At 38.3% G+C, this 13,535-nt stretch overlaps 1 protein-coding gene across 3 annotated transcripts in view; it reads right to left on the reverse strand.

Moving 5' to 3' along the window:
* ITPRID2 (ITPR interacting domain containing 2) overlaps window positions 1–13,535 on the reverse strand; it is a 36,615-nt gene that overhangs the window by 7,166 nt on the left and 15,914 nt on the right. For all 3 annotated transcript variants that reach the window (XM_028508416.2, XM_036023222.1, XM_028508415.2), the window contains exons 9-16: window positions 12,695–12,767; window positions 8,806–8,894; window positions 6,211–7,422; window positions 4,147–4,221; window positions 3,940–4,067; window positions 3,395–3,545; window positions 2,284–2,349; window positions 1,146–1,604 (exon numbers count right to left, since the gene is read on the reverse strand). In XM_028508416.2, coding sequence (XP_028364217.1) covers window positions 1,146–1,604; window positions 2,284–2,349; window positions 3,395–3,545; window positions 3,940–4,067; window positions 4,147–4,221; window positions 6,211–7,422; window positions 8,806–8,894; window positions 12,695–12,767 — 2,253 coding nt within the window. The remainder of the gene's footprint in view (window positions 1–1,145; window positions 1,605–2,283; window positions 2,350–3,394; window positions 3,546–3,939; window positions 4,068–4,146; window positions 4,222–6,210; window positions 7,423–8,805; window positions 8,895–12,694; window positions 12,768–13,535) is intronic.

Genomic DNA, 13,535 nt, shown 5'->3' on the forward strand with positions numbered 1-13,535 from the left:
GATGGTCTAATATTTCTTCCCTCTGAAAGGTGATTCTAGTTTTGGGAAAAGCCAGAAGTAGCAGGGCACCAAATCTGGGCTGTAGGGGAGTTGAGTCACCTGAGTGATTTGGTGTTTTGCCAAAAAACTCTTCACAAGACATGATGCATGAGCAGGCGTATTGTCGTGATAAAGCGGCCAATCACCAGTTGCCCATAGCTGTGGGCTTCTGAATCATCCAAATAGTTTCTGCAAAGTAATGTTCAACCTTGACGCAAAATTTGATGCAGATTCATTGCTCTACTTACTCAGTTATTTTGAATGCGAATGGCCACACAGTACACGCGCTCACTCAGCAGTGTCTACCACCCCCACTGACTAGTGCAGTGAAGTTGTCATCATTCACTTATGCACATTCCAGTCCACTCTCCTTGGCTGCCAGGCTACATCTATGTTGTACAAACCATTCCCATTATATTAACAATGGCTAGACGTTTTCCAGACAGACCTCATACATACTATTTGTTCTTACTACCTGATCTTAGTGCCAAAAACAAATACTTTGCTAATTTTCTTAAAATTTGATCTGTTACTACTCACCTTCCTAATTTTTTGTAGTCCTTTGGTTACCTAGAACTACGGTTAAATGTTTCAGGTTTGCACAGTGCTATCTATCCTCCAGGGTAAACCTTTTCATTCTTCATTTCTATCATTGAGCAATTCATGATTTCCATATTTGTCCACCCATGAAATCAAACAGATCAAATTACTGACACATTTTAAAGTGACAACACCCTTTCCTCATGCCAATTGACATTATAAGATCCTGGAAGATATCTAAATTGTAACCCCTCATTAATATAAATACGGAAACAGAGATCTAAAGAGTTTTTATGTTTATATATTTCAAAATCTACAAACCCCCTCTTCACCAAAGTAATACAAAAGTGAAATTTCACTGTACTATGAAATTTACAGAAATGTTATTACAAATATTTTTTAAAATCTTAATAGACATAAGCAGGAACAAAGAGAAGGCTAATTTAAAAGCTCTCTGAAAATTACTGAATACAATGACTCAAAGGAATATCTTATAAATAATGTTTAAATAAAACTTCCTCCAACACATATCACAAAATAAATTATTAAGCATGGATTTTACTTACCTCACGTATGACTTGTTGCAACTCATCTTGCTCCACATTTTTATGCATTTCTTCAGCAGCTGGAGTTAAAGGGGTTTTTGCATACCCTTCTTCCACTTCAGGTTTAGGTCCTACAGCCTCTGAGGATTCTTCAGCTGCTCCAGCTTCCTCAGAACTTTCCATTTCTGGAGGCGTCTGCACAGAGCCTGCTCTGGAAGGAGCAGTTGGTGTCAGGGCCACTGATGCTCGGAATACTTTCTTGCGTGGTACCCTGTGGGCCTTGTGTTTGTGTGCTGAGTCACTAGAAGGTATCCCAGTTCTTCTATTAGCATGAGCAGGGCTAGAACACACAGAAGAGGACTCTGATGTTGCTTGGGAGAAAACAGATTCTGAGCTTTCTCCAGGAGGAATTTCAAATCCCATTTCTCCAAGGCCCAGTTCAGACTTCAGGTATGACTGTTCCCGCATCAGTTCAGTGACCTGGAGATCACAAAAATTGTAATTTTCTCTCTTGAAATTAAGATGGATAGTTAAAAAAAAAAATCCTAGCTATATTGCTAAAAGGCACTTCCTTGTAAAGACATGATTCTAATTCATTCACTTAGTAACTACTCAATTTCATTTGCAATAGCAAAGAAATTTTAAATTCATAGTGAGATCAAGCATAAAATGTGTAACTAGAACATCTAGTTGGATAAAATTTTACTTGTTATCACATGGGTGTCCAAATTAGTTATAATAAAGTGGTGAAAAACAAAATAGCTACTTAAAATGCCTTTGTCCCCAAACAAACTAATTTGTTTAACGTATAATAAAAACCAGACCTTTATTCAAAAAGTAGTCATCTTATAGATCCAAAGTACCTAAAGCACCTAGAACCAGACTTAAAAGGACATTTCCCCAGAAGTAAAACTTAAATACATTTTATGATGCAGTATCTCCTTTAGGCCATAAGATAAGTCAATTATGCACTTTACTGGCTTTCTAATGGTCTAACGTGGCAAGGGACTTGCAGAAGTGCCAAACTCACTTCCAATCAATTTAAATAATGCATCAAATTCTGTATTTAAAAAAATGTTTCATCTACACTAGGAAAACTGTGTGTTTATAAAATGTTTCATTCCCGTCCCCAGTGATTTAAAAGGATAGAGAGGCTTACTGGCTCCATTACATTCAACGGAGGAGAGTACGACAAGTTATCAGCGCTTCTACTGCCGCACATTCCCTGAAAAAGAAAGAATGTGTCTATGAATATTCATTTTTCAAACCAAAGCTGTTTTATAATAAAATAAATTAGCTAATTATGATCCCAAAGCATTCCTTTATGTCACAAAGGCCACTCTCAACTGTCATGGGACCCAATAAGATATGCCATTGTGACTGAAGGTGCATGGCACCCGCCATCACTGACACACACTTCTCAGAATGACAGGTCAAAAACCTTCGTAGAAAAAGACAGTCGTTAATGATACAGGACATTCATACTCTCTGCTATCCATACCTATGTGCACACACACACTCAGTTCTATTCTACTGAGTCTACTCCATATGTGCATATACGTGTGTGTGTGTGTGTGTGTCCACCCATTTACTTATAACAAAATCAAGTATGTTGTTCAGGTAACAGGAAAATTCACTATGTCAACACTTCAAAACAGTACATTCTACAACTGCAGAAATATTGGCAAAAATAAGAATACAACTACTGAAGTTCACATTTTATCAAAAGGCACATGGAAAGTATAAAAAAGTAGTACTTTTATAAGTATAAAGTATAAACAGTGTTTCTTTTTATGCTCTTGATGGTACACATTTTCTGCCTTTACAAAGATCTCATTTGATTCCTTAAAAAGCATAATGAAGAGAATCCCAAATAAAGGAAAGCTTTAAGGAAACATTTATTCTAAGCAAGGAAAAGAAGTGAAAATACATACTTGTGTTCTTTGTAATTACATACAGTAATTAAAATCTAAATGTCATATAGTAATCCAGTATCATCTTCCTTTAAAACCCCTAAACTTTTGCACTGCTTCTTATTCTCTATTACTAAAAATTATAATTAAAAATTTTCAATATACTTCTAAATACACTAAATATTTAAGACCATAATAATGTGTACATTCAAATGATTTGGGGGAAAGGCTCCTTAAACATTCTGCGTGCCTCTAATGCCATTAAAATAAGTTTCTAAGTTAAGGCATTTGTTTTAAATCCTACGGATCACTGTAAAACCCTCACTGACAACGACAGCGCCCAGGGCACCCACTTACCGCCAGCGCTGCAGGGCGGAAAGAAAAAGGACTGTGCCTGGCGCGCAGCTGTTCCTCCAGGCCCAGCAACCGCTCCTCCAGCTGCAGTTCCAGATCTTCAAGTTCTATCCGGACTGAATTCCGCAAACTCTGGAGCTGGTCAACTTCATACCTATCGGCGCGGTGACAGACACAGAGTTAGGATCAAGTGGTCGGGGGTTCCGGCACGACCCTCTCAGCAGTCACCATAAAGTGTTGTAATACAAGTTCTCCAAACGGGCACGACAGCAACTGCAGTGGGTGTGACCTCCAGGACAACTGGCGTTCCTCCCTCTACCCTTTCTCACAAATATCCCAAACACTAAACAACTGACAGACATTGTCTTCCTTAACACACTGAAGGCAGGGAAGTTTACTTAGCAAACCACTATGCCTAATTTACACCAGTTTACAAAACAGGTAAAGGGTGCCCAGCAGTAGAAATAAAACCTAGCTGTAAAAAAAAGTTGACAATGCTTCCTAGAATAAAAACTACTGAGTCACAATGAGACAAAATGAACTTTTACCTTTCCTCCTCAGTCATATGATGATAAACCATGGTTTGCTGACGCAGCATTGCCAATTCTAAATCCATCATTTGCGTTCTAAACAAATTCAGGCTCCGCCTCATTACCTGGAGCTCCTGAAAAGTATTCTAAAACACAATACAACAAAATTACACTGAGGAATCATTCAAATCATTCTGTGACACAATGACTTAAGTGAGAACTTACTTCATAAAGAGGTAGAACGGATGACTTCTGAGCACTATACGGAGCAGCAGCAAGCTCAGGTCCTCTCATAGGGTACTTCAAAAAAGTAAAAGCATGGTTACAAATCCAAGCTACAGCGACTACTTCCAAATTACTTAAAGTGTTAAAAAGATGGAAACTGAGTCTTCATCTTTCTCTTTGAGGTAAAAATAATGATAAAAAAAACATAAGAAAACTTTGTAGTGTAAGCAAGAGCTAAATAAATTAGTCCTTCTTGTTACCTACTACTCCTATCTGTTCCAGGTATAAGTCAATCTCTTTGCAACAAGGCTGAAGCAAAGAAACATACATAATTCATCTATGTCTTATAGGACTTGCCTCTTGCCTTGAGAAAGTAGAAAAATAAAACTCCGAATCATTCTGAAATAACAGAACTGCTGACTTGGGCAGCAATGAATCATCACACTCATTCCCGGTCACTTGAGCATCTATGCCATCACTGTTTTACTCAATGAAGAAAAAAGATGAAAGGTATGCCCAGCCTTCAAGTGTTCTCACAGTGTGAGAAAAAAATAAAAGAGAAGTTAAAAATTATTACAATATCGGGGTGAAGGAGAGTGCTATGATGAAAACATACAAAAATTCAGGTTAGGGAAGTATGTATTCCCAGAGGTGCTGACGCCTGAGCTAAGCCCTAACTGTAAACCGGACTTGGTCAGGCAAAGAAGGGCAGGGCATTCCAGGTTAAAAAAAAAAAAAAAGCACCAGGTGTAAAAACAGACACGTAGGCGAGCACAACTATTTAGAGGCCTACACACAGTCCAATCACGGCTGGAGTACACGCACAAGCAGTAAGTCTGGAAAGACAGGCAGAGCCCAGGTCATGAAGACCACCTGTCTATTGGGAGGGGGCATGGAAATTAATTAGGTGGGACGTCCAGGAGGACAAGACCACACATAGAGCAGAAGAACAAGCTGGCCTAGAAAGAAAGGCACAGGTAGACCCTGGGAATCCCCAGCTTCACACAATTACAGTTGAAAGGTTAAATGTCTCACTCAAAGATAAAACTAAATTTTGTAAAGAGGAAGAAAAACACCCACATTCTGGTTAGACTGAAAATCAGGAGATAACTGTCATGAGGAAAAATCTGTATTTAAAAAAATCTATATTTTACTACATAACTCAAAGAGTTGTAACTTTAATTTTTACTTTCAAAGTGGCTTCCTGTCTATTGTCATCATGATAAGACATCTATTATACACATTTAAGGCTTCCTTACTCTTAGCTGAACTCTCTGATCAATGCATTACACTGCCATTTTCTTCATTTCCTTAACTGTCTAAACATAAGTAGTTAGAGAGTTAGAAAAGAAACGTGAAATATGAAAGGGAATCTAAGAACAATTTACTTATTTTCAAAGCTTTTTAGGGGGAATTTTTTCCAGCCCACTAACAGCGGAGAGGAATGACTTTAAAAGTGACAAGATACATGGACTATTTTTATTCAAATTCACATTTTACCTGATTTTTTTTTCCTTTTCTGGAGTAGTTTCAGCCTTTGAACCCAGTGGAAGCAGACTAATTTTGTGCCAGGAGACAGCATCAGGAGTCAGTAGGTGAAGAGGAAAGCTTAGTCAGAAAGCTACGAGCAGAACCAGAGTGCGGCGACACTGAAGCCAAGGGGAGGAATGCTTAGAAAGGAAGAGGTGGTGCACACTGTCGAACGGCAGAGAAAAGGAGAGAAAGTACTTGAGAGGGAAGACTTTTTAATAATAGGGACAACTTGACCAAGGCAAAGAGAATGGAGCAGAGTTTAAAGGGAGGATACCTAAAGGAAAAGTCTCTTCTCTACAAGGGAGATTATAAACAGAGAGATTAACCTCATTCAGCATTAGTTACAGTCTTTCCTGAGACAGGAGGGAGGAGTACAGGAGGAGGGCAGATACAGATGACTTCAGGCATGGAAGAAAATGAAGCTGAGGAAGTTCATATCTAATGGGTCTTAGGTTCTCAGGAAATGAAGAGGTGCTCAGATTGATAAAAAAAAAAAAAGGAACATTAAGAAAAATACGCTTTGTCTCATACCTGTGATAGATTCTGCAGTGAATTTCTAATATCATGCAATACTCTTCGTAACTGCATTTCGATGGTAGAAGGCGGGTTCACAGAACCTGCTCGGGAAGGGTAGGCAGCTTGTCTATGTGAGTAAGAACACCCAAAAGGGGAGGTGAAGGCACTGCAGGCGGCGCCAGATATGTTGGGGACACTCCGAGTGCTCAGAGTTCTCATGTGCTCACACAGGGGCCGCTCCTGCCACTCTGAGTGCACAGAGTAAAGGGAGCAGGTGGACTGAGATATAGGTGCCGGAACATACAATGAACAAGGAGGAGTCCTTCGATGATGACACTCCTCCAACTGGTTCGCCTCCCTCTGAGGGGCTTCTTCTTTGCTGGCAGAGGATGGAGAGATGAAAATAGTGGATTTAACTGAAGACTGACCATCAGGCTCAATCACTTCTTTTTCTAATGTCTGTTCCTCTTCAGGTGTGTACTTGTAGGTGAAGGAAGGTGGACTGCATCTGGTCTCTTTTCCTGGGGACAATCGAACATTGACAGAGGACACAACCCTTACTGGGCTCAATAAGGTGGCTGGTAAAGACTGAGACCTTCTTAGAGGATAGCCAGCTTTTGCAAGTAAGTATCTCTTTTTTAACAGGTCTTTAGATTTTATCAAGCTACGCCCAACTCTTTGATTAGACAGACCACAGATCTTCATTTGAGCTCTTTGCAAAGCTGTATTAACTCTGTCCACAGAAGAGGGAGGCCCAGTTACACTTTCAGAGCCCTTTTCACCGCATTTAGCTTCAATAGAAGCCAATGATTTAAGAATATGGTGTGTGGTATACTGGACAAATTCACAGTCAACGCTTTTATCCACGTCACTTTCAGCACTTGCTTCCCTCAGCAGTTCCTCTGGCTGTGCTGGAGATGAATCCTCTTTCATTTCAGAAACTTTGGTAACCTGATCGCCCGCACTACAGGTGGACTGCTTATTTCCTGCATTCTCCACAGTCTCACACTGGGGGATATCCTGGCTATCTGACCTTCTCTCCTCAGCAACTGTTGCTGCCACCTCTCTTCCCTTCTGGAGAGGAATGAGAGACTCCTCCTCTGATTCATTAAAGTAAGGCTGGTCGTGTACTGTTGGTGTGGCAAGGTTTTCCCCAAATGAAGTGACTGTCGTCTCACTGTCACAACTGTCAGCACTACTCCCCATGGCTTGCAAGGAATCGTGAACCTGTGGAAGAAAAACAGGTGGAAGGATGAGAAATTCAAATAAGTATCATTGACAAAATGCCAGGGAGATACACCGCTTCTACACCCTGAGGGTCTCCCACCTCTGTTGTGAGCCTGGTGCTGGCCAAGACTTGCTTCACTGCCCCAGTCAGCGACCTCTTCACTGTCTCACTGCACATATTCTAGACCTTCACTATTCCCCTTAAATTCCCTTGTCAACATCTATCTCATTTTCTTCCCACACGTGACGCTGACTCAGAAAAAATAGACAAAAATTGCTAACTTTCTTCCCCAACACCTACCAATTTCCCCATCACTTCCCATCATTCCCTCCTCTACATTCTGAAAAGGAAATTGTCTCCTTTTTCAAAACTAATCCCTCCAACCACGTCCTTCTGATCACGTCCTTCCAGGACTCGGGTATCTCCCCAAGTTTTATCCCAGATTTTTTCTGCATCCAACTCTCTTCTCTTAGGGTCCCTTCCCTAACAACTTCCCTAAATCACTGCTATATGAACACAAAAAGACCTGTCACCCTTAAGCTATCATTCTTCCTTGAAAAAACAGTTAGCATTCCTATCTTCTCTTCCTTGTCATCTGGTTACTGTCCAACCGTGCTCCTGCCTCATTAATCCATCAGAACCATTTGTTCAACTACTTGATTTCCAAACCACCACATCCTCGCCTTTGCACTCCAATGGTCATAACTTTCCTTTGAAAGGTTTCTCCTCTATCTCCCAGTGTTTCTGCCCAGTGAATTATTCTTTCTGAGTCTCTTTAGACATTTCTTATATGTCTACCTTAATGCTGTTTCTAAGGACTCTTTGGGGGGATCTTTTTCTCTTATCCAATTTTCTTTAAAATCTGCATAGGGTTGTTTTGAACACTTTTCATACACATTCTGTGTACTGCACACACAGATTATAGTCTCCCTGAGAATAAAGATTTGTTTAACTTCTAGGTTATCTAACATATTCTCAGAGAAAAGCCATATAATAATCAGTAAGCTATGGATTCATACTTAATGTTATTATTCACAATTATTGAAAAACACTAAACAGAATGAAGGTTAAAAAATAAGAAAAATAAACAGACAGATTAGGTTAATGATTGAAACAACCTGCTTACTGGTGGTCCAAAAATAAAGGGAGTTTTTATTTTTGCTGTTTTTAAAAATATCAAGTCAGAGAGAGAGAAAGAATTAGTGAAATCTAAAATTTGTAACTTAGATTGATTAAGTCTGAATCCCAGAAAAAATATTTATTCTTATTTTCATTTGAAAAATAAAGATATCACAGAATCAGTCTTGAAATACATGTATACTAAAAAAACTGCCTAAATATGAAGGAGTTAGTCACAGTGCCTCTACAATGGAGCTTTGTACCTGCAGATGGTTAAGGGAGACACAGTCTGTGGGGTCTTCAGCAAAACCACTGCTGTCCGAATGCTGGCTCGCAGAACGTAGCAGATGATCTGCCAAGGAAATAGTTACATGACACCGTTAAATATGACTCTAATGAGAACATAACAGATACGTGACTCCCAACAGACATAGCATACAAAACACTGATTCTGTCTCAGAAAAATATGCGTCACTTATGCAAAATTATAGGTTCAAAGCACAGGAGTTAAGTCAAATTCAAACAAAAACTGAATTGAACCTATCGGAGATTCTCCATGTTCATTTGCTAACTAAGTTCTAACTATACTGTATTTTGGTCAGTCCAAATAATGTCTTATCCTTGGAGGACAACTGCTTCAAATAAAAAATGACCCTAATAAAATAAAAGTCCCAAAATAAATCATTTCCATTATGTAAACGTGTTAAAGAGAAATATGTAAATATGGAGTAGGTGAAATTAGAACTTTAAATGTAGTATATAAAAACTTCTATTACCTTGCTAATAAGAAAATAAAAATATAATTAAGACTAATAAGTTAAATAATTTGTGTGCAAGGGTACCGAAATGTTTCTAATGTTTCAAATGATACAAACATTTTTAAATTATGAGACAATTTTTTTCATAACAACTGCATAAAACTCAAACAGGTTCAACTATTATATAATATTGTTAATCTTATAAAAGCCCTGAATAGTTTTTGGTCCCAAAACTCTAATTCCCAGTTAGCATAACCTAAAAACAAAATTGTTAAGTATGTAAAAAGGCCAACTGAGCACACCATGCATAATCACACACCCATCCACACTCCCAGTACCACAGGGGAGAGGCTTTACACCCATTACATTGACTAAGGGAGATGCTTCATGGGGTAGTCAAGTTCTGCAGCACTTGCGAAGCAACAGGCTACATAGAGTGTGCTTACCAAATCCACATTCATTTAAGAGTTGAACGAGAGAAATAACAAACTCTACAATATGTTTGAATAAAATCCAGAATCAATCAAAGTTTGCCTGACTTTGAAAAACATCCCACCACAGCTTCAATTTCAACGTAGGGCATCGTGGAATGGAGTAATTTTTTTCTCATTAATAATTTAGAATAATTCTGTAATATTATTTGGAAGTTAATTAAGACTGTTTAATAAAAGTATAAGAAATTGATCCATATCTGTGATAAATCTAGGCAGACTGGAGTAATTGTGAAACTGAATTGGAATAACCAGTTAGTTACCAGAGGTACTAATTATGCATTTATTAACTGAGAAAAGGACTAACATCTTATGTTACAGCAAATCACCTTAATTATGTATATGTCTTTTTTTTTTAACTACACTGTGAGCATTCTGTAGACAGGGGCCTTCTTTATTCTTCTTTGTATCCCAGTATCTAGCACAAGCTAACAATAAATGCTTATTGAATGAATCAGTGATAACTATTCTCCTTAAAGAAAGAACAGAATTATGCAATCACTTAAAGGATTTAGCAGTGAAACTGCCTATCTGGTCAGGCAAAAGGCAAGCTGTCCAGGGAAGCCTGAGTGACCAGCTGTGCTCAGGTCCTCTCTGCTAAGACCCGTTTGATCTGCAGTGGAGCAGTGCGTGCTGAGTTCCCCTCTCTGTGGTCAGCCCTGAGTTCACACAGGTTCGGTCAGAGTGCACACTGCCCAGACTTCAAAGCAGGTGTCGGGCAGCGGAAAGAACACGGAGGCCTGGGTTCAAGTTCCTGTTTTATTTCTGTAAGCAATCACTTCTCTCCTCTGCAAAGCAGCATAATAATTCTCCTCTCTGTCTCACAGGCTCACTTTAGAAACTAAGCACAGTACAGGTAAAACTATTCTGTGAGCTGTAAATCACAATCTAGGTTCTCTAGTTAGACACTTATTTCAGTTTCACAAAAAGCACTGTTCTTCACAGAAAAAGGTGGAACTAAAAAGAAACAGACCTCTGTCCTGGCTGAAGAGAGAAGACATTTCTCACTAATAACTGGGAAGTTAGAGCAAACCAATTAAACTTAGAACAAAACAAAATCTGGAAATTTTACTTGACCAATAACATAAAGAAACACAACAGAACACCTGTATACTCTGATAAAGAAAACACTCTTTCTCCTCTGTAATCAGGACAATGTTGCACTGCTCTCCAAACATCCGCCAAGTTGGTGGCTGTGCCATGAGTTGAGCCACTCAACCGTTCTGGGCCTCAGTGTGGAGGATTTCAGGTTAAAATAAGTGTAATTTCAAAAGTCCTACCAGTGCAATGTAAAATATTTTTATACCTACACTTTACGTATTTTTACTAAAGTTGTAAAATAAATACATTGCCAATTATTCTAATTCTGCAATTATGATTAATCTAAGATACATATTTGCATTATCAAAATTTGATGGCTACCTTCAAAAATGATTAAAACACTACATTGTTCTCTTTCCCTTTCTCTCAAAAAACCATTTTACTGTTAATTTATAAAAGTGTGACTCACAAAAATGTTAACATTTTTACTTCTGCCACCAGAAATACAAGACCCTATACCATAAGAGGAAGAAACCCAGATGTGAATACAAACCACATTCTATCTTTCCTATAGAAAGTTTATGCTTGAAATATCTTAAAGCAATTATACTGTTTTTATTTAAATGTATAAAATTTGCCCACATCCAAGTAATGTGGACAAACTAGCCAAATGTAAGGGATTTCAACCTTGAACAAATCAGAGAGCAAATAGCAAACAGATTTTTGGTAGAATCTTGGAAATTTTGAGCTACGAATCCATTCATGAATAAGAAATAGTCTACAGACATAAGAGTGGAATGACCAAGATACTATTACCCCTTTGGACACAGGGCGATCTGCTTTTTCCAATATATCCCTTGACTACCTATCTAAAGCCAAGATTCCTTGATGGCTGTGAACTCTGCGTTACAGCTCAGAAACCCGTACATGTATTTATGCACTTACAGGGAGAAAAAAAGTAAACAGCAAATTTCGTTCTACATCTGATGAGAACTGTGGTCACCTAGTAAGCACAGCTCATGTTTCTTACTACCATATTGCAATAAAAGAAAAATTATATGCAAATTGTCTCTTGTGAAGTCATTTCAGAGATCAGAAGAAAACAAACATGTAATTTCCTATTCTAGGAACATACATATGAATCTTTGCTTTAAAAAAACAGGGTGGTTCAGCATGTGTAAAGTTTTAAAAATAAACAGTCCTACCTTCAGTGGTCATTTTAACTTCTTTCTCTCCTTTTCTCTAAATCTCAAAACTTTGTGACTTTAAAGAAGATCGGACATCCTTTTCTTATGATAAATTAAAAGTGAAAGAAATGGATTCAAAGGTCCCTTGGTCAATAATTAATAATTCGAAAGAAGAAAGACATCTACAGCCATTCACCTTTGATCCATAGTTTGAATTTAACTAGTGTTAACTATTGCTGAGATGTTGGTGTTTTTGGCCAGAGGCATATTCATGCACCACACCTAGGAGCCATATTTAAATAATGAAAGCCCAGGGGTAGATAATACAAGTGTATATTTTAATCATAACTGTGTAAAAACATCAGCTTGAATCTGCTGCTTTTTCTATCACTTCCCATCTAACCCTATGCAGAACTGGAAAATATTTAAAGTACACAGAATTGTGTGACAAGGTCATTAGAGGATAAGCAAACTAAAATTGCTTTATGAACACAAAAGTCTTCAAGGATACAAAAAAATTCTGTAACCAAACCATAATGAAGCATGCAGACCTGTGTTAACTGTCTTTTTACACTTTTATGTACTACAAATACTGGTGGGTAAAATCCCTCTTCCAAACCAACTGATAACACTTCGGTAATGTACTTGGGCTCTGGTGAACACTGGTCTACTTACCTTTTTTTGACTTAGTAAGACCTAGCTGGTAAGTGGCTGGAACATGAGGAGCTTCTCCCTCTGTACTTTGAACCTAAAGAAGAGTTTTAAGTAATTAAAACTTAAAGAATCTACGGAGAAGGATATTTCTTGATAATCATTTGTTAAAAAAAAAAAAACAACCTAACTGAAAGAGTACCAAAGTTTCATATATTTCAAAATCGCAAGACACCATATCTCAAAATTGTTAGAATGCCCCAAATCTATTTTCCAGTGAAGGACAGGAATGCAAGTTTGCAGCTAGGAAAGATAAATGACTACATGTAAAAACTACCTCATTAAAAAACAGTTGCTATTATATGAAACGAAGACCCATAAGAAAAGTTCTTTCCTAAATGTTGAACTTCAACGTACAAGGCCAGTCCCCGGGGCAGTACTGATTGGCTCACTGCAGCACACCAGGGTGGCTGACACACCTCGGAGGCGAGTGGAAGTCCCGCATCTCAAACAGGGAACACCACGTTCATGCTGCAAAATTCTATGATATCCCACAAATTTTCGGGGATCAAAATTGCCTGTGTGTAAGTCTTCTTTGTCCAGACATAATTGTTTTTTCAAGACATAACCTGGGAGTTCTAAGTGGAAAAGCAGGTTTCATTACAGAATGAAAAGGTTGAAAGATCTTTAACCATAATTCCTCCCTGAAAACTGTCCAAAGAAGCTATCAAACCCACAAAAGCGGTCTCTTTATACTGTCATTTTTTCCCCCACCTGGAAAACTACATACTTAAGGAATTTTCAGATTCCTTATTCACCGCACCCACCCTCCAAACACTCTTAACTTTTCTAACACAACTAACTC

Source organism: Phyllostomus discolor, chromosome 4 (assembly GCF_004126475.2).
Source record: "Phyllostomus discolor isolate MPI-MPIP mPhyDis1 chromosome 4, mPhyDis1.pri.v3, whole genome shotgun sequence".
Taxonomy (NCBI): domain Eukaryota; kingdom Metazoa; phylum Chordata; class Mammalia; order Chiroptera; family Phyllostomidae; genus Phyllostomus; species Phyllostomus discolor.